Source organism: Delphinapterus leucas, chromosome 1 (assembly GCF_059928025.1).
Source record: "Delphinapterus leucas isolate spDelLeu-1000000601 "Yukka" chromosome 1, BTC_Dleu_Yukka2, whole genome shotgun sequence".
NCBI lineage: Eukaryota > Metazoa > Chordata > Mammalia > Artiodactyla > Monodontidae > Delphinapterus > Delphinapterus leucas.
This window is the reverse complement of record NC_143129.1, coordinates 49756915-49781768: the sequence shown is the minus strand read 5'-3', so window position 1 is coordinate 49781768 and position 24854 is coordinate 49756915. Positions and strand designations below refer to the sequence as shown.

The window sequence follows — 24854 nt, the reverse complement described above, 5'->3', positions numbered from 1 at the left end:
CAAGAGAATAGGTCTTAAATGTTCTCACCACAAAAAAGAAACGGCAATTATGTGAGGTGATGGAGGTGTTAACTAACTCTACTGTGGTAATCATTTGGCAGTAGGTAAGTGTATCAAATCATCATGTTGTATGCCTCACACTTATACAATGTGATATGTCAATTACATCTCAATAAAGCTACCAAAAAAAGTTACAGTAGAGAGAATAGACTGATTATGGTAACAGAATAAGGCAGAGCATAGTAGGTTAGGAATTTATAAGTGATGGGATTTAGAAGCAGTAAATATAAACTGTATTTATTTTTCCAAAAGCTTTAATGGAGGAGAGGAAAGATCTTGAGGAATTGGCAGAATTAATTAAAGTTGTATTTATTTTTTAGGATGATCAGTGTTTGTTTATATTTATTGGTTGAGAGGAAGTAGCCAGGCCCAAGCAAATATTTACAGATTAAATTTGGGGTTGGGGATAAATAAATGAGAAATCTCTGAGAGGAGGTGGAATAGTTTGAAATTGAGAGAAGAGTGTATGGAAACTTCTTCTTCTAAGACATCAGAAAAGAACTTAAGTATGAATAAATACAATTTTCAATTATAAATATATCTTTTAAATTGTGAGGTATAGGGAAGAGAAACTGGAAGAGAACATTTAATCCTCTCCTTTTGTTTTCCTAGTGAAGTGTGAACCTGAGTTGTTTTCTTAGATGAGGAATAGTGAGTAGTGACTTGAGAAAAGCAGTAAAAGTTTGAACAGCCATGTGGAGTATGGAAATAAAAAAGAATAGGGATTAGTATATGTTTGGTCAGGTTAACAGTTAAATGGTCATTGGACTATGCTGAAGTAACTAATAGTGGAGCATTCTTTTCTCCTAAGATCAATTTAGAAAACACAGATTAAATTAAGTTTTAAAAATGTCTGAAGGATTGAAAATCTGCTGAGTCAACTGGGATTTGAGGGACCAGGATCTCAGAGAGGAGAGAAGTCATTGAAGTAGGCCCAGTATTCTGCAAGCCACTTTCCTCTCAATCCACTGTGGAATCTAAGTGGATTTGGGGGTGATGGGGATGCGAGACGTGGCCAAGCAGTGAAGAGTCAGGGAATCTATTAGAGCTTTGGCAATCTCAAAGGACTTGGGGACATAAAAACTGGATTTCAGAGCCAAGTCAGTTAGAATTTGAGGGACAAGAACCCTGAGAGAAGGGAAGCCTAGAGAAGCTTGCAAGTCAGTGCCTTCACCATGTGCAGGAGACAAATTCATAACCTGTGCAGGGCAACAGACTAAGAAGCAAACGTAAAATATGAGAAAAGCAAAGAAGAGTTATTGGCAGTCTCACAGTGCTAAGAGGGGAAAAAATTGGGTATCAGAACTGCCAAATAAAAGGGGCCTAGAAAACACCCCAGGCTCTCAGTTGAAGAGCTTTGGGTGGGAGTGAATAAGAAGTAGACTAAATTTTACAAAGATTTAAGTCAATTCAATTTTTGATTAAACTGAGTAGATCCATCCCATTCACACTGCCTGCCAGAGAATAAGATGGATCCTCTGAGGAGGTAGGTCTAGCTCTGGAACAATTTTTCATGAAAAGTTCTGGCATTCAGTCAAGAATTGCCAGGTAGACCCAAAAAGTAAGATCAAGAAAAATAAATAGATTCCCCAAGTATTGGATATGGACTTTAAAATAACTAAGATTAATATGTTCAAGAAAATAGATGGCAAGGTGGAGAATTTTACCAGGGAACCAGTTATATAGAAAAGAAGCAAATGGAAAATTTGGAATTAAAAACACAATAAGTGAAAATTGAAACTCAGTAGATGGGTTTGCCATAGTTTGGAGACAGTTGAAGAGAGGGAATTGGTAAACTAAATAGGTCAGTAGAAAGTATCCAGGCTCAAATACAGAGAACAAAAAATGAAATAAAATATAGAATTAAAGCATAAGGAATATCTGGGCAAAATTTAAATAAAACACTGGGGAAGAGAAAGACATTGGGGCAGAAGTAATATTTGAAGAGATAATGGCTGAGAATTTTCTGTAACTGATAAAAATGCTGTGTTATTAACTTAAGGATAAATAAAAAAATACTAATATTGTGCATATTGCAGTAAAACTGCTGAAAACTAAAGACAAAGAAAAAAAATCCTAAAAGCATCCAGAGGAAAAACAATATATTCAACAAAGCAAAAGACTGAAAGTAAATTCCTCGCCAGAACAGATAGAAGCCATAAGATAACAGAATGACATTTTTGAAGTGCTGAAATAAAATAACTGTCAAAATTATTCTGAAGGAGTTGAAAAAAGTTAGAGGACTTATACTACCTGATGTCAAGATTTATTATAAAACTCTGATAATTAAGACCGTGTGGAATTGGTGCAAGCTTAAATGAATATACCAGAAAGTCTGGAAGTCCAGAAACAGACGTATATGACTACTTGATTGACAAAATGTTTATATTGTAGTATTAGGGTTAAAGACAGCATTTCCAATAAATGACGCCGAGTTTACTGGTTTTATATATATATATATGTACTTATATATTTATATAAAGAATCTTCACACCTATCTCACACTTTACACAGAAATTAATTCTAATTGCATTTTAGATATAAAGGTAAACAGTAAAGCAAAGGAGATTTTTTGGAGAAGTCAGTGCAGACAATTTTATGACATCGGAATAGCTAAAGTTTTCTTAAACAAAAGGAAAAAAAGCATGAATCATAAGGAAACAGGTGGATACACTGGACTATATTAAAATTAGGCATTTCTTTTTATCAAAAATATCATTAAAGTGGTGAAAAGATAAACCTCAGATTGGGAAAATATATTTGTAATATATGTGTCTGTCAAAGGACTCATATCCAGAATATGTAAAGCACTCTATAAATCAATTAAAAAACAGGCAATCTAACAGAAAAAAAAAATGGACAAAAGACTTGAGTATGCCTTTCACTCAAGAGACTATCCAATAAAAACACATAAAGAAATATACAACCTCATATAGTCATCCAAGATGTGTGAATTAAATCCATACTGAGATACCGTTACATATTCACCAGATGTTTAAATTACAAAACTGACTATTAAATATTAAGAATGATTGCTGCCATGTAAATATTAACATCAGGGTGTACAATAGCATAATAATTCCATGTCCAGGTAATTCCATTCTTAGGAATTTCACAACAGAAACATAAAAATGTGTGCAACAAATGCCATGTACAAGAATGTTCATAGCAGCACCATTAGTAATAGCCCAAACTAGAAACAATCCATATGTCCACTAAAATGGATAAATGTTTTATGGAATGCTCATACAGTGAAACAGTTTACATTAATAATTAATGAATGTGTTATTCTGCACATGCCAACATGGATGAATCTTACAAACTTAATGGTGAGCAGAATAAGCCAGACCCAGGAATATATACGATTCTTGGTTCTATTTATATAAAGATAAAAAACAGGTAAAAATATTATTTGGTGGTAGAAGGTAGGGTAGTGGTCACCCTTCTGGAGGGAGGTGAGGAAGGCCTCTGGAGTGCTGGCAATGTTCTATATCTTGATCTGGGTGGTGGTATCCTGGGTGAGTTCATTTTATGAAAATTCAACAAACTGTATGGTTACAATCATCTGATTTTTCTGCATGTATCTTATCCTTCAATAAAAACGTTACATTAAGGAAAGAACTAAACTGTTATTGAAATTCATACGTTTATAGTGAGGCTAACCATCACTTTCCTAGGGTTTATACCGGCAGCTCTGCTGGCATAGGGCAGGGATAGTGAAGAAGTTGGCAATCATAAAACATTTAAGTTTTTCAGCCTTTATGTTTAAAAGCTTTAAGTTCACCGTGTAATTATCATTATCACTAAATGATAAACATTTAAAGGAGTAATCACATTGGAAAATAGTATTCAGAGGCATTCTTTCAACAAATTATTTAATTTTTGGTCTTACTATGACATTCTTACTTTGGTGATAATGAAGCAGAACACTTGAATATCAGTCCATCACCTTAAACAGATTGCTAACTCACGCACCCACACATACTTTATTCTTGGATTTGTTTTCATGTGGTCACCTGAAAATGTATTTAATGGCTTAAGAGAAACAGACGTGAATTACTGGATTGTGCTTAATACAGCCCATGGGCAGAATATCCACGACAAAGTCTGTTGACTTCTCAATGCCGAAACGTTTCTACTTTTCTGTGGGTGTTATTATACCATTGTTCTGTATTTGATTGTCATAATATACTTTAAATCCCATTTTTCAAACTTGTGTGCATAAATATCGTTCTGGTCAAGTTGTTAAAAATGCAGATTTCCAAGCCCTCGCAGAAGACTGAAAATGCAAGGTGTCTACATTTTTAACACTCCAGATGATACTGTGAAGATACTCTAGTGGACTGTGTTTTGGAAAACACTGCTTTATGCTCACCATCAGTGGACCATAGCTATTCAGAATAGGATATTTTGACTGTGGATTTGGGAGGACTTTTCCTTTGGGTTTTCTTTTTGCTGTATATCACATGAATTGTAACAGGTTATGGGGCATCTTTATTTGAAGCAAAGGGTTTAAGTTGCTACTGAACAAAATGGATATGAGAAAGCAAATGGAGCATATTTAAACTCGAACTTGGAGTTTAGAAGCTGCCACCAGCTCCTGTGATGAATCATATAATATATTACTCAGACAAAGCCAAAATGACAGATGGACCTGTTATGACTTTAGGCGGGCACTCCTTCAACTACTGAAATTTATAAGGAGTTTTATAACCCGGGAACTCTGAAGCTATTTGTGGTGCCTGTAGTTTCATGTCTACACGCATCAGCTCTGTATCCCACACCCCCAACATTTTTGTTAGTCAAGATTTAGATAAAAGGATAAGATGTAAGTCTTTACCCACACATTATATCTTTACCTTACCACCTGTTTTCGCTGGAGCTAATCAAGGTGAAGCTGAATCAGTGACTCAACACCCAGTTACCCTATAGGCGTTAATTCCCAAAGGCCTGAAATAAGTACAAAGGCGAGAAAAAAAAAATTCTTTTCCTGTGTTTGACTTTTTTTTTTTCCCCTCAATGCATTTCTAGGAACTTCTCTAAAGCATCGGGCTAAGTTTTGCTGTCAAAATGGACTGCTTCCCCCTTTCAAAGGTTCCACGCGCTACCATGCCAATGAAGATTATAGATTATGTTTTAAAAAAAACTGAGCAGAGATATGTGATTATCTTAATCCAATTTTAAAATAGCTTCTTAAAACTTCTTTTCATCCTGTGGTGTCTACCACTGCTACGGCTGTTTCTTAACTTGCAAAGATTAGCAATGACGCAGATTGCAGTATCACAGTTTACAGCTGTCAGTGGTTTTCCACTGTTTAGCACCCTTTGGTGTCTCATTAATGAAGCAAGAGGAGAAACTAGAAAAACCACCAGTCTTGAGAAAAATTTTAGAGTATTGACTTTTTATTAAAGTAAAAATAAGAATCTAAAATGACAGCTTTGAACTGGATTCCAATTTTTAAAAGAAGTCTGTTGTTGTTTTGACATATAAACATAGGGTTGGCATCTTGCTGTATGGTAATTTCTTTATTATTTTGTCAGTTAGAATTTGGAAACGCATATGACCCACCGAGAGTCCAAAATGGCTGAGAAGATGGTAATATCGCTGGTTGACTTATACGACTTCAATTTGCTGCATCCTGTCCCTATCTGGTTCCTCCCAAGGAACTTTACTTTCTACTTTCTCTTTCTTGTTTGACCCAAGAAAACCTGTCCTTCCTCTTGTTCAAAGATTCAAATGACGATTAAGCCTCAAAAGGCCATTTCTCCACCTACGACTTGACTTTATGTGTGTGTAATAACCTGGGTGACTGAGTTATTAGTCATTGGTGGAGTGTATCTGCTTGTCTTCCATTTACTCTTGCCTCTAAAATTAGGCTATTAGCATTTGACTCACTTCCATATTTCAAATCTGCACTTTTGTGTTTGGCTCCCTATCCAAGCCAAGCCAAACTGCTTTTTTTTTTTTCTTTTTTTGACACAATTAAAAAAGGCTATGTATTCATAAACTTGCAGCAAGTGAACCTATTTGCTGTGTTTTGGCAAGACTTCCAAGGTGTTAGAAGAGCGAGTGTAAGTACTATAGATTAAAAAGAGGAATTCCTGAGAAAATCAGTGATCTGCAAGCGTTCTATTAAGGTGAGATTTTTGGAAATGAACTTTGGTCTTTAGATACATTTGGTAGTCTTTGGATGCAAAGGTATAAACAAGCAAGTTAGAATATTTCAATAGAGGAAGGATTGTTCTGAGTTAGAGGCAAGGGCTTTTTGTGGTGGGCCATTTTTTGGAACAAGTAGGAGTCCATGGGATGCTTTTTTGTGCAAACTGTCATAATGGTCCTTAAAGGGGTGGTTCCCAGGGCAGGCAGTTCCTCAGAACAAATATAATTCCAGCCTCCACACTCACCAGCTGTGTGATCCAAGTCAAGTAACATAGATGTGCTGGCCAAACTGCTTCTTGATGGGCAGTTCCTGGCATAGTAGGCATCCAAATATTTGTTGAATGAATGAATGATGTTTACCATCTGCATGCTTCTCCTTCCTGGCACACTTTTTGTTTTCTAGATTAGCTTTTGCTTGGTTTGTGTTTTCTAATATTTGGGGGAAAACATATAAAAGAGCATTAATCCCATAAGAAAGAACCAGCCTTATGAGATGAGGAAGGGCTACATTTTTATTTTTCTACATTTAATGTGAAGTGCCATTGAATATTCTCTTTAAAAGCACATATCTACCTCCATTCAAAAAAGGAAAAATATTTTTCTTTATAGTCTTCTACTACCTGATATTCTAAACATGTAGTTATATTTGTGGTTTGCAACCCTGAGTACTGGAGACGTGGCAGAAACATGGTTAAGGAAAAGGAACAGTCATCTCTTGGTTGAGGAGTGAGTTGAGTCCCCTTGTAGCATGTCCTTCTCTTCTTTGGCCCATTTCCTCTTGCCATCCTTCCTGCCAAGTATTTTGTTTTCTAATTTGTCTTCCATGGTCCCATTGAGAGAGAAAAGCATTGAGTTAGAAATTGCTATATGTAAATGTATCAAACCAACACATTGTATAGCTTACACTTACACAATGTTATTTATCAATTATATCTCAATATGAAGAAATAAATAAATGAAATGGAAATAACTAGCTATTTCCTCCTAAAATAAAATATCAAAAGTGTGAACAGAACATGACCTACATCAGATCAACTAGAATAATTGTTGAAAAATGCAGATCCCTAGTCCCATTACAGATCTCCTGATTATGGGTCTTATGGGATGTGGGTCAAGGGTCTGTATTTTTAATCAGAACCCTAGGCATTTATCTTTTTTCTTCTCTTTTCTTCTCTTTCCTTTCCTTTTCTTTTCTTTCTTTCCCCCTTCCTTCCTTCCTTCCTTGCTTCCTTGCTTGCTTCCTTCCTTCCTTTCTTTCTTGTAGGTTTATTTAGAGAGATACACATTCCATAGACACAATGAGGTCTGTCTCAAAAGGTGAGAAGGGCCTTGGGGGAAAACACACTCCACAGACAGAGTGTGGGCCATCTCAGAAGGCGAGAGGCCCTGAAATGTGTGGTGGTTAATTTTCCCTAGGCATTTACCTTGCACTCTCACTTTTGAGACTCCCCTGCCCTTGACCAATGATGCATAAGCTGCAAGTGGAAAAATTAACTAAAAGACAATCCCAAATGCTAATACCTCATTTGTAGATTTTCCCACTTAGCAATAAAAAAGCCCACTTAAAAAATCTGATGACCGCATAGAAGAGCTGTGAGGGACATTGATTACATTATTTGACCATAACTACTGTGAAAGGACAAGGTATATTTTTTAAATTATTTTTTTAAAAACTATTCTTTGAAAGACAATCATTTAAGAACTATTATTTTTGCTTTTCCTTTGTTTTCAATTTTTGTATCTTCTTTTTATGAACCTCTGCACCTCTCTCTCTTTCCATCCTTACTCCTTCCCTCCTCTTTTCTTCCTGCTTATCGCCCTTCCTCTTCTTCTCCAAAGCTCTTTTCCACCTCCTCTTTCCATAACAAGCCATACCTATGATCACATCTTTAGCACTGAGGAGCATGATGTCATTGAGAGGATGATTGTTGCAGTCCCATCTTGCTCTGATACTTACTAGCTGTGTGATATTGGACAGATTGCTTAACATCTCTCAGTTCTTGTTGCCTCAACACTAAAAGTACTTACCTTATAGTGCTCTTGTGAGATTAGAATGAGACTCATGTATGTGAAGCGCTCGACAGAGATCCTATCAGGCATCACTTGATGGTTGGCTTTTGTGGTTATGAGTTGTAATGGCCACATGGGAAAGGATGAGTTAAAGAGAAAAGTCGAGTCCTTAAGTGAGGAAACCTTAAATATTGTGATAGTTGTTAGGCTCTGAAGATATAAAGATGAGTAAGACTTGGTTTCTAACCTCAGGTTGTGGACAGTCTTGTAGGAAAAGATAGATAGATGTGTAGTTTCCTTTATAAAATATAGTATGTGCAACGCTGTCAGATGAAGGATTCAAAGGAGCCATTAAAAGGGAGTGAAGCAAGTCAGAAAGAGAAAAACGAATACTGTATGCTAAAGCGCATATATGGAATCTAAAAAAAAAAAAAAAGATACTGATGAACCTAGTTGCAGGGCAGGAATAAAGAGTAGACATAGAGAATGGACTCGATGACATGGGGTGGGAGGGCGAAGCTGGGGCGAAGTGAGAGTAGCATTGACATATACACACTACTGAATGTAAAATAGTTGGCAGGTGGGAAGCAGAAGCATAGCACAGGGAGATCGGCTCGGTGCTTTGCGATGACCTAGAGGGGTGGGATAGGGAGGATGGGAGGGAGGCTCAAGAGGGAGGGGATATCGGGACATGTGTATGCATATGGCTGATTCGCTTTGTTGTGCAACAGAAACTAACATGGTATTGTGAAGAAATTATACTCAAATAAAGATCTATTAACAAAAAAAGGGGGAGTAATCAATATTTCCACATTCAGGGTCAGTTGCCTTGTTGTTAAGTATATGTATAGTGGGAGGAAATTTAAATAGTTCCATTATTTGCAGTTGTTCCTTTCTATTTAAAATGGCACCCAGACAGTATGGTACTGGCACAAAAACAGAAAGATAGATCAATGGAACAGGATAGAAAGCCCAGAGATAAACCCACACACATATGGTCACCTTATCTTTGATAAAGGAGGCAAGAATACACAGTGGAGAAAAGACAGCCTCTTCAATAAGTGGTGCTGGGAAAACTGGACAGGTACATGTAAAAGTATGAAATTAGAACACTCCCTAACACCATACACAAAAATAAACTCAAAATGGATTAAAGACCTACATGTAAGGCCAGACACTATCAAACTCTTAGAGGAAAACATAGGCAGAACACTCTATGACATAAACCACAGCAAGATCCTTTTTGACCCACCTCCTAGAGAAATGGAAATAAAAGCAAAAATAAACAAATGGGACCTAATGAAACTTCAAAGCTTTTGCACAGCAAAGGAAGCCATAAACAAGACCAAAAGACAACCCTCAGGTTGGGAGAAAATATTTGCAAATGAAGCAACTGACAAAGGATTAATCTCCAAAATTTACAAGCAGCTTATGCAGCTCAATATCAAAAAAACAAACAACCCAATCCAAAAATGGGCAGAAGACCTAAATAGACATTTCTCCAAAGAAGACATACAGACTGCCAACAAACACATGAAAGAATGCTCAACGTCATTAATCATTAGAGAAATGCAAATCAAAACTACAATGAGATATCATCTCACACTGGTCAGAATGGCCATGATCAAAAGATCTAGAAACAATAAATGCTGGAGAGGGTGTGGAGAAAAGGGAACACTCTTGCACTGTTGGTGGGAATGTAAACTGATACAGCCACTATGGAGAACAGTATGGAGGTTCCTGAAAAAACTAAAAATAGAACTAACATACGACCCAGCAATCCCACTACTGGGCATATATACTAAGGAAACCATAATTCAAAAAGAGTCATGTACCAAAATGTTCATTGCAGCTCTATTTACAATAGCCAGGACATGGAAGTAACCTAAGTGTCCATCGACAGATGAATGGATAAAGAAGATGTGGCACATATATACAATGGAATATTACTCAGCCATAAAAAGAAATGAAATTGAGTTATTTGTAGTGAGGTGGATGGACCTAGAGTCTGTCATACAGAGTGAAGTAAGTCAGAAAGAGAAAAACAAATACCGTATGCTAACACATATATATGGAATCTAAGAAAAAAAAAAAAGGTCATGAAGAACCTAGGGGTAAGACGGGAATAAAGACACAGACCTACTAGAGAATGGACTTGAGGATATGGGGAGGGAGAAGGGTAAGCTGGGACAAAGTGAGAGAGTGGCATGGACATATATACACTACCAAACGTAAAATAGATAGGTAGTGGGAAGCAGCCGCATAGCATAGGGAGATCAGCTCGGTGCTTTGTGACCACCTAGAGGGGTGGGATAGAGAGGGTGGGAGGGAGGGAGACGCAAGAGGGAAGAGATATGGGAACATATGTATATGTATAACTGATTCACTTTGTTATAAAGCAGAAACTAACACACCATTGTAAAGCAATTATACTCCAATAAAGATGTTTAAAATAAATAAATAAATAATAAATAAAGTGGCACCCATATCATGCCCTCAGGGGGTCTTTATGTGTAACAGAAAAAGCTGTCACTTCCTTGAGATGCCCACTTCGATCTTATTGAATTCCACCATAATAAATAGAGAAATATATTTTGACTACTGATGTAAATGCCTCCCTTTAGAGTTCTTCAGTGCACAACCTGTACAACCATATAAGGCAGCCTTATAACTACAAGCAATACTTATGCCACACCAACTTTCATTATTTTGTTTGGCAAATAACATAGTAGGTTAATTTTTTTTCTAATATAAACAATCATGATGATCCTGAACTCATGATCTTGTTGCCATCGTAGTCCTGGGGTGAAGGTTACGCTGTGGTTAGCTGAGTGAGATTGTTATCATTGTCTAGCAGTTGGACTGAGTTGTTGATTGCAGTGGCCGTGCCCTCTAGGTGGACAGAGGAATTTTGAATAAAGTACCAAATAAATGATTCCCTCTCACAGGACTGTTGGGAAGTGCAGGGACATAATATGTAAACAGTATATAACCTATGACGTTCTTCTATTATATATCATTTTGTCTCAGACATTTTGAATATGTTATTGCAGATTCACTGAAAATAATCTGATAACACATATTAATAAAAACAAATTAGGAATTAATCACATTTTTGCCCCCTTCTCATTTGTGTTTACTGTCTATAGTTGACACTCCAGACCCGTATGTGGAACTTTTCATCTCCTCAACCCCTGACAGCAGGAAGAGAACAAAACACTTCAATAATGACGTAAACCCTGTGTGGAATGAGACCTTTGAATTTATTTTGGATCCTAATCAGGACAATGTTTTGGAGGTAAGTGAGTCATTTGGGGACAGTGAGATGGCCATCATGTTGAGGTTGATGCTTGAGTTTGTCCCCTCACTGCCTTCATTCTTCTCAGTTTGATGTAGTTGGAGTCCAGCTGTGCAGTATATGGTAGATGAGCTTCTAGCTACTGCACATCAAGCTATGTGAGTGTCCAGTGGGAAATACAGGAGTTAGGTGGGGCTGGGAAGAATCTGTTATCCTCCTCACGTGCTTTGGAGAAAATATTCGCTCTGTTAGAAAGAGGAGGATCCAAGTACAATAGAATAAAAATATTGTCAATTGATTAGGACTTTAAAATAAATTAACTTTATTAGCTTAAAGTTCAAATAATTAGCTTTAAAATAAGTTCACATAGATCTTTTCCAAAATAGTTGCATAGATTTTCTACATTAATTTCTTTCTCATATTCCAAAAATAGCATTTCCCCAGAGAGGGGATAAAGTTTCATTTGTCAAAGTGTGATAATGTCAATCAGGAAAGTGAAAAATTAATTATTATGTTAGAAGCAAATGTGGCATTCAGAAACAAAAGACAAAGTATTGTTACCAGTTGAATATTGAGGATTTCAAATGACTGTTAAATATCACTTGAGAATTTTCATTTTTTAAGTGTGATGGAGATTATAGATATAATTTCCAAAGATTCCAGAAAAATTTGATACCTCTGCTGTACGTTTTACTCTCTATAGATCACGTTGATGGATGCCAATTACGTCATGGATGAAACGCTCGGGACAGCAATATTTCCCATATCTTCTATGAAAGTGGGAGAGAAGAAAGAGGTTCCTTTTATTTTCAACCAAGTGAGCAGCACAACGAATTATTTTTCAACCTTATGTCAGATAAAATCTATTTAACCTGGAAAGTTGGAGTTTAATGTTTGGAAATCCTTCCTTCACTTCCTTCCTAGTCTTTCTTCCTTCCTTCCTTCCTTCCTTCCTTTCTTTCTTTCTTTCTTTCTTTCTTTCTTTCTTTCTTTCTTTCTTAAGTTTGCTGCATTTCTGAAATTTCAATAATTTATTTAAGATTAATAAAACCCTAGAGAAATTATTTATACAGAGCAAACATTGGATTCTGAATTTTACAGGAAACTAGTGTAGTAGTTTATAGCGAGAAATGTAAGCAACTGGTAGAACAGGATTCAGAAAGCTGGTTAATGTATTAATTTCTTCTTTTAGGGAACAGCTTGGTGTTTTTGTTCCTTGGGATGATTTTCAAATCTCTCCCCTCACCCACATCTCCTTATCCCTTAACTCCTACCTCCTTTCCTAACTGTTAGCATCCCATATGACCTCTTCCTGAACCCCCATGATAATTACGTGTTGTTCATTGGGACCGAATCATTTAAACCGTTCAAACTCAAATCCTGGTCAGGAAACTGGAATACTGGTTATGCATGCCTAATTACAGACCTAATACATAGTTTATATTTATTCCATGAGTATATACCTATTTAGAAACTGACTTAAGCCCAAAGGACCCTGACCAGTTCATGTAATCAGAGTGACCCAGTTGCCTTGAGGACACTCCAGTCACATACTCCCTGCTGATACCTTTAGCTGCTCCAGGAAGCATGTCTTCTATATGTTTTCTACCCAGTGCTAAGAGATACACTGCCCACATTTCTGTTTACCTCTTTTAAAGTTATTTCATTCATTCTTCTTTCAAATGTTTATTGGAGTCTACCAACCATTGTGTTGTGTTCAAGGCACATAAAGAAGAATATGGTACAGGAAGCTCTTCCCTCAGTTATCTTCATCTGGGGTGGATGAGAGGTAGGGATTGGAAAAGGAAATGAACGTAGGGAGATCCATTTGGTGAAAAGAAACCACTACACAGTAAGATAAGCATCAATGAGGTGTGTTCAGAGTGCAGGGGGAAGACAGAATAAAGAAAGATTATGTTGTGAGAGGAGGCCAGAGATGGCTCCATATCAGTAGATGATTTTGAGCAGGTCGAACAGTGAACATAGTGGTTAATACCTTGTCATTTGAAGCCAGGTTGTTTGGTGTTTAAATCCCAGCTCTGTTTCTTACCATTTGTTTCATCCTGGGGAAATCACTTAGTTCCTCTGAATCTCAATTTGCTCATCTGTAAAGTGGAGATTATATCTCATAGGAGAATCATTATGATTACATGAGTTAGTTATATTTATATATAATATATCCATATAATTATATATTATAATGTATATTACATTTAAATACATTTAGATATAATTATTTAATTATGATTTATATAATTTTATATAAACTGATTATATATTACTTAGTTTATTAAGTATATAACATTACATATAAAATATATAAGAATAATTGATTCTAGTAATACATATAATACTCACATAGATGTATCTGTACATACATATAATGCTTATTGCCTGGTACATATTAAGCAGTATATAAATGTTTGTGAAGAATAGAATTTCAGTAGGCAGAGAAGCAGTTATGAGCATTCTAGTTTCTAGTAGAAACTGCAAAGGCATGGAATTTTGAAAGCATAAAACAAGCTGGGGCATGACAAGTTACATGGCTTGGCAAGTATGTGTTGGTGAGCAGTGGGATAGAGAGTTAGAAGTGGCTAAATGTTATAACATCCGCAGACCTTACCTATGGCATGTTGCTAGGATTGGTTCTCAATAAACCCTTGTTGAGGGCTTCATAAGCACAATTGGCCTTTCTGAAATATAATGTTTTTTTTCTGCCCTTCAGTAGATGACAAAAAGACTGATTTTAAGAGAAGATACTGTAGGAAAACATGCATTTCCTCTCCTCCTGTCATTTCCTATGCTTAGGTGTGTAACCCTGGGGCTCTAAAAAAGACTTTCTACATTCCTGAATTTAAAGTAGCTTACATATTTTCTTTAGTGTGCTTGAGAAAACAGTTGGCCAACAGCTTTCTTTCATTACACTGTTTTCAAGAGTCCTTTGTAGTTTTCATCTGAATGACAATTCTTTGAGTTGGTGACCTGTGATGGTAGTGGGAGAAAAGTAAATGCATAATGGCTGGTTGGGGAGAACCCCCATTTGTCCCCCAGACCATGTGGCGTGTCCTAAGCAAGCCATCCAGCCCCTCCTCATCCCTGAATCCCCGTCTTTCAGAGGAGGACTGTCTTTTGTCTACAGTGTTCACGGAGGTTATAAGAGAAAACAAGTTGCGAGGGAATCATGTGGGAGAGGAGATTTATAAACAGTTCTTGGAGATGGTTAAGGCAATCTGATATAATAAAAAGACCACTTGAGTTTGGCAAAGGAAGAACTTATGCTTCAAGCCAAGACATTATTAGCAAAAACTCCTTCAAAATTTTGTCATCCAAAAGTTCATACTGAGTCAACATAGAGGGATTTCTGTGGTCAGGAGCCAGCTGGAGAAAGAACAGGAGCCTCCAAGTGGAGATTGCCAGATTCCCAGGGTCCTGCTCTACCCACTCAGGGTAGAAACTGGGAACCGGGAGACCTGGGCTCTCATTTTGTCTGTTACTAACCTCCCTCTAGAGTGTTTGAGTTGTCATTCTTTCTCTCTGAGTCTTATTTGCTTCATCTCTAAAATGAAGGTTTCCATTAACTTTTTGGGGGGAGGTGTACTGGGAGGCATGCGGAATCTTAGATCCCAGACCAGGGATGGAACCTGTGCTTCCTGCAGTGGAAGCACACAGTCTTAACCACTGGACCACTAGGGTAGTCCCTCCGTTAACTTATTTCTAAATACTTTTTAATTTATAAAATTCTGTGATCTAGAAAGAATATCTTATTTTTCACTTGACTATTTTTACCCAGAAGTTTTCAATGCTTCCCATTTTACAGATATGGAAAAACATGATAATGTATTAAAAAATCTATATTATGCAGTTTTATAGTACTGACCTATCCATAGATTATTTTTTAATATGAGAATTTGAGCCTTTATTGTGTACCTAAAACGTTGATTAATATTAAGAAAGCTATTAAAAGTTTCATTTTCAAGGAACTAATAGCCTGTTTGGAAAGGAGTAGGCATTCACGTATAAGCTGGTGAGTAATAGAATAAGCAGCCTCATGAGGCATCTATCTATTCATTGATTTACTTACTTAGGAGTTATTTATGAAACACTGAGTGTGTTCCAGGCAATATTCTAGGTGATGGGCAAACAGCAGAGGACATGGTGGATGATGGTTCCCAGGGAGCTTGCATGCTGATGGGGAAAGTCAATAGGCAACAGGAAGCAAAAGGATAATCAACACAATATTGGCTAGTGATAAATACTATGAAAAAAATAAAATAGAGGGATGTGATAGAGAACAGTTGGTGGGCAAGTGAGTTTATATAGTCAAAAAAGGCCTTTCTGAGGTATTATATTTTGCTTCAAATTTTATTATCAAAATTTTCAAGCATATACAAAGTTGAAATATTTCTACATTGGATACCCATATAACTGCTACCTAGATTCTACGATTAACATTTTATTCTACTTGCTTTTCACATATCTTTCTATCTGTCCGTCCATCAAACCATTTTGATACATTATTTATTTATTTGTTTGTTTGTTTGTTTGTCTTTGTGGCCGTGCCATTTGGTTTGTGGGATCTTAGTGCCCCAACCAGGGATGGAACCCGGGCCCTCTGCAGTGAAACTGTGGAGTCCTAACCACTGGACCGCCAGGGAATTCCCCATCTTGATACACTGAAACACAAACTGCAGACAATAGTATGCTTCATCCCTAAAGACTTCAGCATATCATCAACTAGAGTTCATTATTTACAAATTTATAATTGTTAAGTGCTAAATAAATTGTGTAGACAATGTACACAATGAGAGTTATAAGAAGGAATTATTCATCCATTCATTCATTTCACAAATAACTATTGAGCACTTACTGTGTGTCAGACAGTCTTTAGGCACTACCTGTTCAGAAATAAATAAAACAAACAGGAATCCCTACCCTCCTGGAACTTATATTCTACTTAGTAAGATAAATAAGTAAAGGATGCCTGTGTTGGATAGTGATAGAGATAAGTGCTAAATAAACCAAGGAAGGAGGAGAGGAGAGTATGCATATGTGTGTGAAGAGGGTTGCAAATGCAGTTCCAAAACTGTGGCTGAGAAAAGCATCTCTGATGATACCTGAGGGGAGAAGCCACTCTGAGTAGGAAGGTCCTGAAGCAGAAGTTTGCCTGGCTTGTTGAGTAACAGCAAGGAGGAGAGCATGGCTGGAACACAGAGAGTAGTAGGGAGAGTAGTAAGAGATGAGGGTGGGGCATGGGGTTACCGTGGACCATTGTGGGTTACAGTGGATATCAATGGCATGGGCTTGTTCCTAAAGGAAGGATGTGGTTGGATCACTAAAGGGGTGGAAGGTCATTCTGGTGGAGAGAACAGCCTGAGCCCTTGCTCACAGTTCTGGGACTAGAAAAGACAAGCATGCTCAGGAAATGGTGTCTAGACAAGTGCCAGGGGACCAGAGCATTTGTACGTGAAGGAAGAACAGGTACATGGGGATCAAACTTTAGCAGAGCCCAAATTCAGGAAGCTGGATTTAGATATTATCTTATTGACAGCAGTGAGTCATGGAAGATTTCTGACCAGGTAATGGGGAATTTAGAGCAAACAGCATTTGGCTTTTTCCTCAGAAGTATTACTAAACCAAAAGTTGATAGGTAAAGATAAAGAATGTTTGATATTAAAAATAAGAAGGCTGATGCAGCTTTAGCAGACTACCTCTGTCGAAAGTGGGAGGTATGAGGAATACGGGGTGACTTGAACAAAGTGTAGCATTAGCTTTAATGCGTCAGTAAGAGTGGAATGGAATGATTGCTTAGTGGCAGTGAGGATCGACTAAAGTTGGAAAGCAGGAATTTTTTCAGCTTTTCCTGAGACTATGATTTATCATTCAACTCAATTTCAGAATGCTCTCTCTCTCTTTTTTAAATTTTTATTTATTTTTTTAAGGAGAAAGCCAATTTGGGTCCACAGTTTTGTTTCCCAGCTAACATTTATAAAATCCAGGTTAGGTTGTGCTTGTTGGAATCATAAGTTTAGAGAGTGTCAGAGTTGTCATTTGAGAGAAACTGGTGGGACGTGCAGCTTTTGACCCCAGGCTCCGAGTCAGACAGCCACCGTCTGGGTTGGAATCATGATTCGGCTACTTATTCACTGTGTGATGTCAGACAAGTTATTTTTTTTCTCTTCACCTTGCATGCCCCTTTGTGAAACAGAGCTGTATATATATCATACCTACCTCTAAAGGTTGTGGTTATGGTTAAATGTGTTAATACATGGAGAGTTTTAGAACAGTGCCTGGCCCAGTAAACAGTAAATAAATATTAGATATTCTCATTTAATTATACTGGCCAGATTGAACTATTTGTCAAGTGCTTCATGAAACTGACTTAAATGACTATTACACTTACTTATTTGTTTGAACTTACTGATTGAAATGAACTTATTTATATATGGGTAGAGCCTATAAATTTAGTAATCATTGTTTCAACACAGTTCAAAATCAAGAATGCTCTAGTCACCCTTTACTGAATATATTAAGTGTGGCTTTGGGTTGCAATATCCCATTTTAAAGCAGAAAGAGTTTCTTCCAAATTTAGTGTGTTTTGTGTAAACAAAGTAGCCCACTTCAAGAAAATCGTGAACATGCTAAGATTTGGAAGTAAGACAGGGAAAAATTACACTTCTTTATTCTCTAGATGAATCTTTATCCTGGCCAATATTCTGAGGAAGGTAGCCTCTGATTTTCCACTGTGTCGTGTTTTAAGTTGACATATTTATTTAGAAGTTAGTGTTATTGTTTAAAAATAGCCATGTCTCACGGTTTCTGTGGTATCTAATTTTGGCTGAATGCTTTCTTTGATTTTTGCTCATTCCTGGTTGCAACTTGAAAATGAATGAGAGAGTTCTATAGAAGAGATAGTGACAAAACTTTTAAAAAATGGGAGTTTTGATGGTGAGTCAGTATCAGGATGATTTCATTGGAAAACCATGTATTGATGTGTGAAGACAAAGACTACAATTTAGCAAAGTGAATGAGACCAAGCAGACTTTGGAGGGAAAACAAGAGAAATATATAATTTTGTGAGAAATTTGGGAGATCTTTGGCTAAGATGTGAATGCCATTACATTGATGCAGGGCAGAGTTCAGACGAAGGTCAAACAATTCCTGGCTTTATGAGAGAATGCATTTTTATTTTGGAACACTATCAATGGAAACTTAAGCGAGTCTGTTTTCATACTTCTACAGTTTATAACTTTTAAATTACAGGGCATTTTAGAGTGCTCTTGTATCCTTGGGGTCCTCTTCTGGACCTAAGCTCCATCAGGGACTAGAACACTTTCAGCCTATTTACTGTTGTTACCCAGCCTGACACACATCAGACACTTCCTTTTTTTTTTTTTTTTTGCGGTACGCGGGCCCCTCCCCGCTGTGGCCTCTCCCGTTGTGGAGCACAGGCTCCGGACGCGCAGGCTCAGCGGCCATGGCTCACGGGCCCAGCCGCTCCGTGGCATGTGGGATCTTCCCGGACCGGGGCATGAACCCGTGTCCCCTGCATCGGTAGGCGGACTCCCAACCACTGCGCCACCAAGGAAGCCCAGACACTCTCATTTCTGAATGCACTTATGGGAAATATAGAAAATCTGGGAAGTGCTCAGACGGGCATAATGAAAGTAAATGAAGTTTAAAAAAGAGAAAAACAAGAATGTGAGAGATTTCCATTTGGAGAAAAAAAGGTAGTGTTTTGGCTTTGGTACTAGTGCTCTAGGAAATCTGGTTTATTGTATAATAGCTGATGGATACACAGCTCTTTCTGAATTTCCAGTGTCCATATAAAGAAAAGGGACCTTAAATTAAGAGCAAAGAGATTGTTGTCAAATAAAAGGAAGAAAACTCTGTGTGATAGAGTGAAACATGGCTACAGGGAAAATAGTGTGCTTTTTAATCTTTCAAATCTTTTAAGACTGTCTGGGTTATCTGGGGAGACACAATTATCCTGAATTCTTGGGGGATGGATTATATGATTCCTGGTAATAAATGCTAAATTAATTAAGAAATTAGATATATTAACTAGACTTACTGTGGTGATCATTTTGCATTATACACAAATATTGAATCATTATGTTACATACCTGAAACTAATATGTTGTATGGCAATTATATCTCAGTCAAAAACATGTTAGTTTTTTGTCTTATCAAAAAGTCACATGTGTTTAAACAGATGATTTTAGCAGTGTATCATTCAATTTTAAACATGCAAAATTTATTTACATGTGACCTTGTTTGTATTGGTGGGATTGTAACTTCTACTCTGCACTTGAATTGCCTATTTGTTAGATCCACATATGATTACTTCTTCATAGGATGAAGTTACAGTTTATGGAAACATGATTTTTTGCAAAAGTTGCCCTTTTTTTTGGATATAATTTTATTTGCTATCTTGCATAGGTCAGGTAAACACAGGCAAAGCAAAAAATACTACGTAATTCTCTTGAAAGATATAAATGATTATTGAATCAACATGGTAAGAAGTTGCTCTTTGTTTCTACCAAGGGGGGAAAAAAAGAGTAAATTGGGGCTTCCCTGGTGGCGCAGTGGTTGAGAGTCCGCCTGCTGATGCAGGGGACACGGGTTCGTGCCCCGGTCCAGGAAGATCCCACATGCCACGGAGCGGCTGGGCCCGTGAGCCATGGCCACTGGGCCTGCGCGTCCGGAGCCTGTGCTCTGCAACGGGAGAGGCCACAACAGTGAGAGGCCCACGTACCGCAAAAAAAAAAAAAAAAGGGATCAGAATTCAAAATAAAGTTTTATTGAAAGTGAAGTTTGTAAATACTGGAGTATTTTAGTAAGAGAAGGCATGGCATATTTGATGAGCTCTTTACTAATAGGATAGATTTTCAAGTTAAAGATTATTTGACTGTGTGCATCTTTTGGAAATAATTTTAACACTTAAACACTTTATTTATTCATTTATTTATTTTGTGGTGCGTGGGCCTCTCACTGTGCCCGGAAATAATAATTTTAAATGACTTCCTTAATGCCAGGCACTATGCTTGTTGCATTAGCTTTATTATTTCAAAATGACCCTGGGAAGTTTGCAAGAGAATTCGTGGGTTAGATACTTTTAAAATTATCTTTAAGTCTGAAATGGCTTTTTTTTTAAATAGTTTCTCTCCTATAGTTCCCCTCCCCTGCCCCAACTGAACATCTCCCATTGTAAGCATCTAAAATTGCTTTCCACTGTGGAAGTCAGAAAAGAGATTGTTGTTTCCCCCCAAGAACATACAATGAGTACAGCCTGCTTCTCACATTAATAATTCCTAGAAGAGGTGGAGCTCTCTTCATTGTCCTTGTTCCTGGCTAAGTATTATGGGGTGGGGGAGACCCAGGGAAATTTGGTCGCCTTTCCTTCTAATTGCCTTGATAATGCAAGCCACCTGGAAGAGTGTGATGCAGAGGTGCTTCATGGAGTGTGTGGGAAGGAGTTTACAATAATTGTTTAATGCCTCACAGGAAGCACATATTTTTGTGGCACTTTTATCTGAATGACATGTTCCAGGTGAAAGACGCAGAGAGATTGTGAATGTCCGCCTTCATAGCATGTCTGAACATAGTGCATCGAGAGGGAAAATTTTAAATTTCCTCCAGGTTGTGAGTGGTCCACTTGGGCAACACATGGAAGTAAGGATCAGAATCCATGTGACAAGAAACATGGCAGCACCTTCTATAACACTCCGAATGGTGGAAAAATCCTGTGTTTTCTCTTCTCTCATCCTGCTTTCATTTAAAGAGTCTTAGCAGTCTGTCTAGGATCATGGATGTCTCAGCCAAGAAATGTTGCAGATGGACGTAGAAGGGATATTCTTATGGAGAAGACAAATATGAAAATAAACATAGCACAGCTAATTTTCCTTTTGTTAAATTGTTGGGACAAGTAGTCATTAGATATATTCAGGCATCAGATTTTTTTCTTTTCTTTTTTTTGGCTGTGCTGCACAGCTTGTGGGATCTTAGTTCCCCGACCAGGGATTGAACCCATACCCTCAGAAGGGAAAGCACAGAGTCCTAACCACTGGATTGCCAGGGAATTCCGAGGCATCAAATATTTTAAAATGTGAAATATTTAGGGATCTGCCAGTTGAGAAGCCAGCTTTTTCCCAAACATTTTCTGTTATGAGATGGCACATGGGAATAGGAAGCCCATTCCAGCTTTGAATCTTCCCATTTGTTAGACTGGAAACTAAATATTGAGCTCAAACTCAGCTCAAACTTCATATTGAGCTGTATTCTTGTTCTTTTAATTTCCATTCTTCCTTGGTGCTTTTGCCCTTTGGAGATAAAAACCGTAAATCTAGTCTCATTTTAATAGCAGCTTTCATGTATTTCTTTAAAACAAGCAGACTGTGTTTTACCCATGTCTCATTTTTCTAACTAAATATCTTAAGAAGTGACCTCATTCAATATAAAATGTTTTCCAAGCCCACTTTGGGAAAGACTCCATTTGAAAGTGGAAATGGGGATGTGCTGGGATGTGGTCTGAGCAGTGCTTTCATTGATAGAATGCACAGCAATTACATTAATTGTTTAGAACCCAATTGTCTTTTTGACTTAAAACTGAACTACAGTTCATCGGGGCATGTATAAATTCCATTTGTACTAGGATTCTTGATTATTTTATTAACTTCAAAGTAATATTTCTATTCATAGAATTCCACACATAGGAACTGCTGTCTGGGTGGGACCAGCCCATGATTTTATCGCTAGTAGCAATGAAAATTTTTTTTAATTTAATTTAATTTTTTATACAGCAGGTTCTTATTTGTTATCTATTTTATACACATCAGTGTATGCATGTCAATTCCAACCTCCCAATTCATCCCATCACGAACCCCCACACTTGCCTTCCCCCCTTGGTGTCCATACGTTTCTTCTCTACATCTGTGTCTCTATTTCTGCCTTGCAAACAGTTTCATCTGCACCATTTTTCTGGATTCCACATATATGTGTTAATATATGATACTTGTTTTTCTTTTTCTGACTTACTTCACTCTGTATGACAAGTCCAACCACATCTCTACAAATGACCCAATTTCGTTCCTTTTTATGGCTGAGTAATATTCCATTGTATATAAGTACCACATCTTCTTTATCCATTTGTCTGTCAATGGCCATTTAAGTTGCTTCCATGACCTGGCTATTGTAAATAGTGCTGCAATGAACATTGGGGTGCATGTATCTTTTTGAATTATGGTTTTCTCTGGGTATATGCCCAGTAGTGGGATTGTTGTGTCATATGATAATTATATTTTTAGTTTTTCAAGGAACCTCCATACCGTTCTCCATAGTGCCTGTATCAACTTACATTCCCACCAAACAGTGCAAGAGGGTTCCCTTTTTCCACACCCTCTCCAGCATTTGCTGTTTGTAGATTTTTTGATGATGCCCATTCTAACCAGTGTGAGGTGATACCTCATTGTAGTTTTGATTTGCATTTCTCTAATAATTAGTGATGTTGAGCAGCTTTTCATGTGCCTCTTGGACATCTGTATGTCTTGTTTGCAGAAGTGTCCATTTAGGTCTTCTGCCCATTTTTTCATTGGGTTTTTTTTTTTTTTAATATTGAGCTCCATGAGCTGTTTATATATTTTGGAGATTAATCCTTCATCCATTGATTAATTTGCAAATATTTTCTCCCAGTCTGAGGGCTGTCTTTTCGTCTTGTTTATGGTTTCCTTTGCTGTGCAAAAGCTTTCAATTTTCATTAGGTCCCATATGCTTATTTTTCTTTTTATTTCCATTACTCTAGGAGGTGGGTCACAAAAGATCTTGCTGTGATGTATGTCAGAGTGTTCTTTCTATGTTTTCCTCTAAGAGTTTTATAGTGTCTGGTCTTACATTTAGGTCTTTAATCCATTTTGAGTTTATTTTTGTGTAAGGTGTTACAGAGTGTTCTAATTTCATTCTTTCATGTGTAGCTGCCCAGTTTTCCCAGCACCACTTATTGAAGAGACTGTCTTTTCTCCTTTGTATATCCTTTCCTCCTTTGTCATAGATTAATTGACCATAGGTGTGTGGGTTTATCTTTGGGTTTTCTATCCTGTTCCATTCATCTATATTTCTGTTATTGTGCCAGTACCATATTGTCTTGATTACTGTAGCTTTGTAGTATAGTCTGAAGTCAGGGAGCCTGATTCCTCCAGCTACGTTTTTTTCCCCTCAAGATTGCTTTGGCTATTCAGGGTCTTTTGTGTCTCCATACAAATTTTAAGATTTTTTGTTCTAGTTCTGTAAAAAATGTCACTGGTAATTTGATAGGGATTGCATTGAATCGTTTGATTGCTTTGGGTAGTATAGTCATTTTCACAATATTGATTCTTCCAATCCAAGAACATGGTATAGCTCTCCATCTTTTTGTGTCATCTATGATTTCTTTCGTCAGTGTCTTAGTTTTCTGAGTACAGATCTTTTACCTCCTTAGGTAGGTTTATTTCTAGATATTTTATTCATTTTGTTGCAATGGTAAGTGGGAGTGTTTCCTTAATTTCTCTTTCAGATCTTTCATTGTTAGTGTATAGGAATGCAAGAGATTTCTGTGCATTAATTTTGTATCCTGCAACTTTATCAAATTCATTGATAAGCTCTAGTAGTTTTCTGGTGGCATCTTTAAGATTCTCTATGTATAGTATCATATCATCTGTAAACAGTGACAGTTTTACTTCTACTTTTCCAATTTGTATTCCTTTTATTACTTTTTCTTCTCTAATTACTGTAACTAGGACTTCCAAAACTATGTTGAATAATGGTGATGAGTGTCAACATCCTTGTCTCATTCCTGATCTTATAGGAAATGCATTCTGTTTTTCACCATTGAAAAGGATGTTTGCTGTGGGTTTGTCATATATGGCCTTTATTATGTTGAGGTAGGTTCCCTCTGTGCCCACTTTCAGGAGAATTTTTATCATAAATGGGTGTTGAATTTTGTCAAAAGCTTTTTCTGCATCTATTGAGATGATCATATGGTTTTTATTCTTCAGTATATTAATATGGTGTATCACATTGATTAATTTGTGTATATTGAAGAATCCTTGCATCCCTGGGATAAATCCCACTTGATCATGGTGTATGATCCTTTAAATGTGTTGTTGGATTCTGTTTGCTAGTATTTTGTTGAGGAATTTTGCATCTATATTCATCAGTGATATCGGTCTGTAATTATCTTTCTTTGTAGTATCTTTGTCTGGCTTTGGTATCAGGGTGATGGTGATCTTGTAGAATGAGTTTAGGAGTGTTCTTTCCTCTGCAATTTTTTGGAAGAGCTTGAGAAGGATGGGTGTTA

The 24854-nt window shown here is 37.1% G+C and overlaps 1 protein-coding gene across 4 annotated transcripts in view; it reads left to right on the top strand.

Annotated features, from left to right (window-relative positions):
• Positions 1–24854, top strand: part of PLA2G4A (phospholipase A2 group IVA) — a 160255-nt gene that overhangs the window by 60393 nt on the left and 75008 nt on the right. For all 4 annotated transcript variants that reach the window (XM_022593385.2, XM_089909779.1, XM_089909789.1 and 1 more), the window contains exons 4-5: positions 11379–11527; positions 12231–12344. In XM_022593385.2, coding sequence (XP_022449093.1) covers positions 11379–11527; positions 12231–12344 — 263 coding nt within the window. The remainder of the gene's footprint in view (positions 1–11378; positions 11528–12230; positions 12345–24854) is intronic.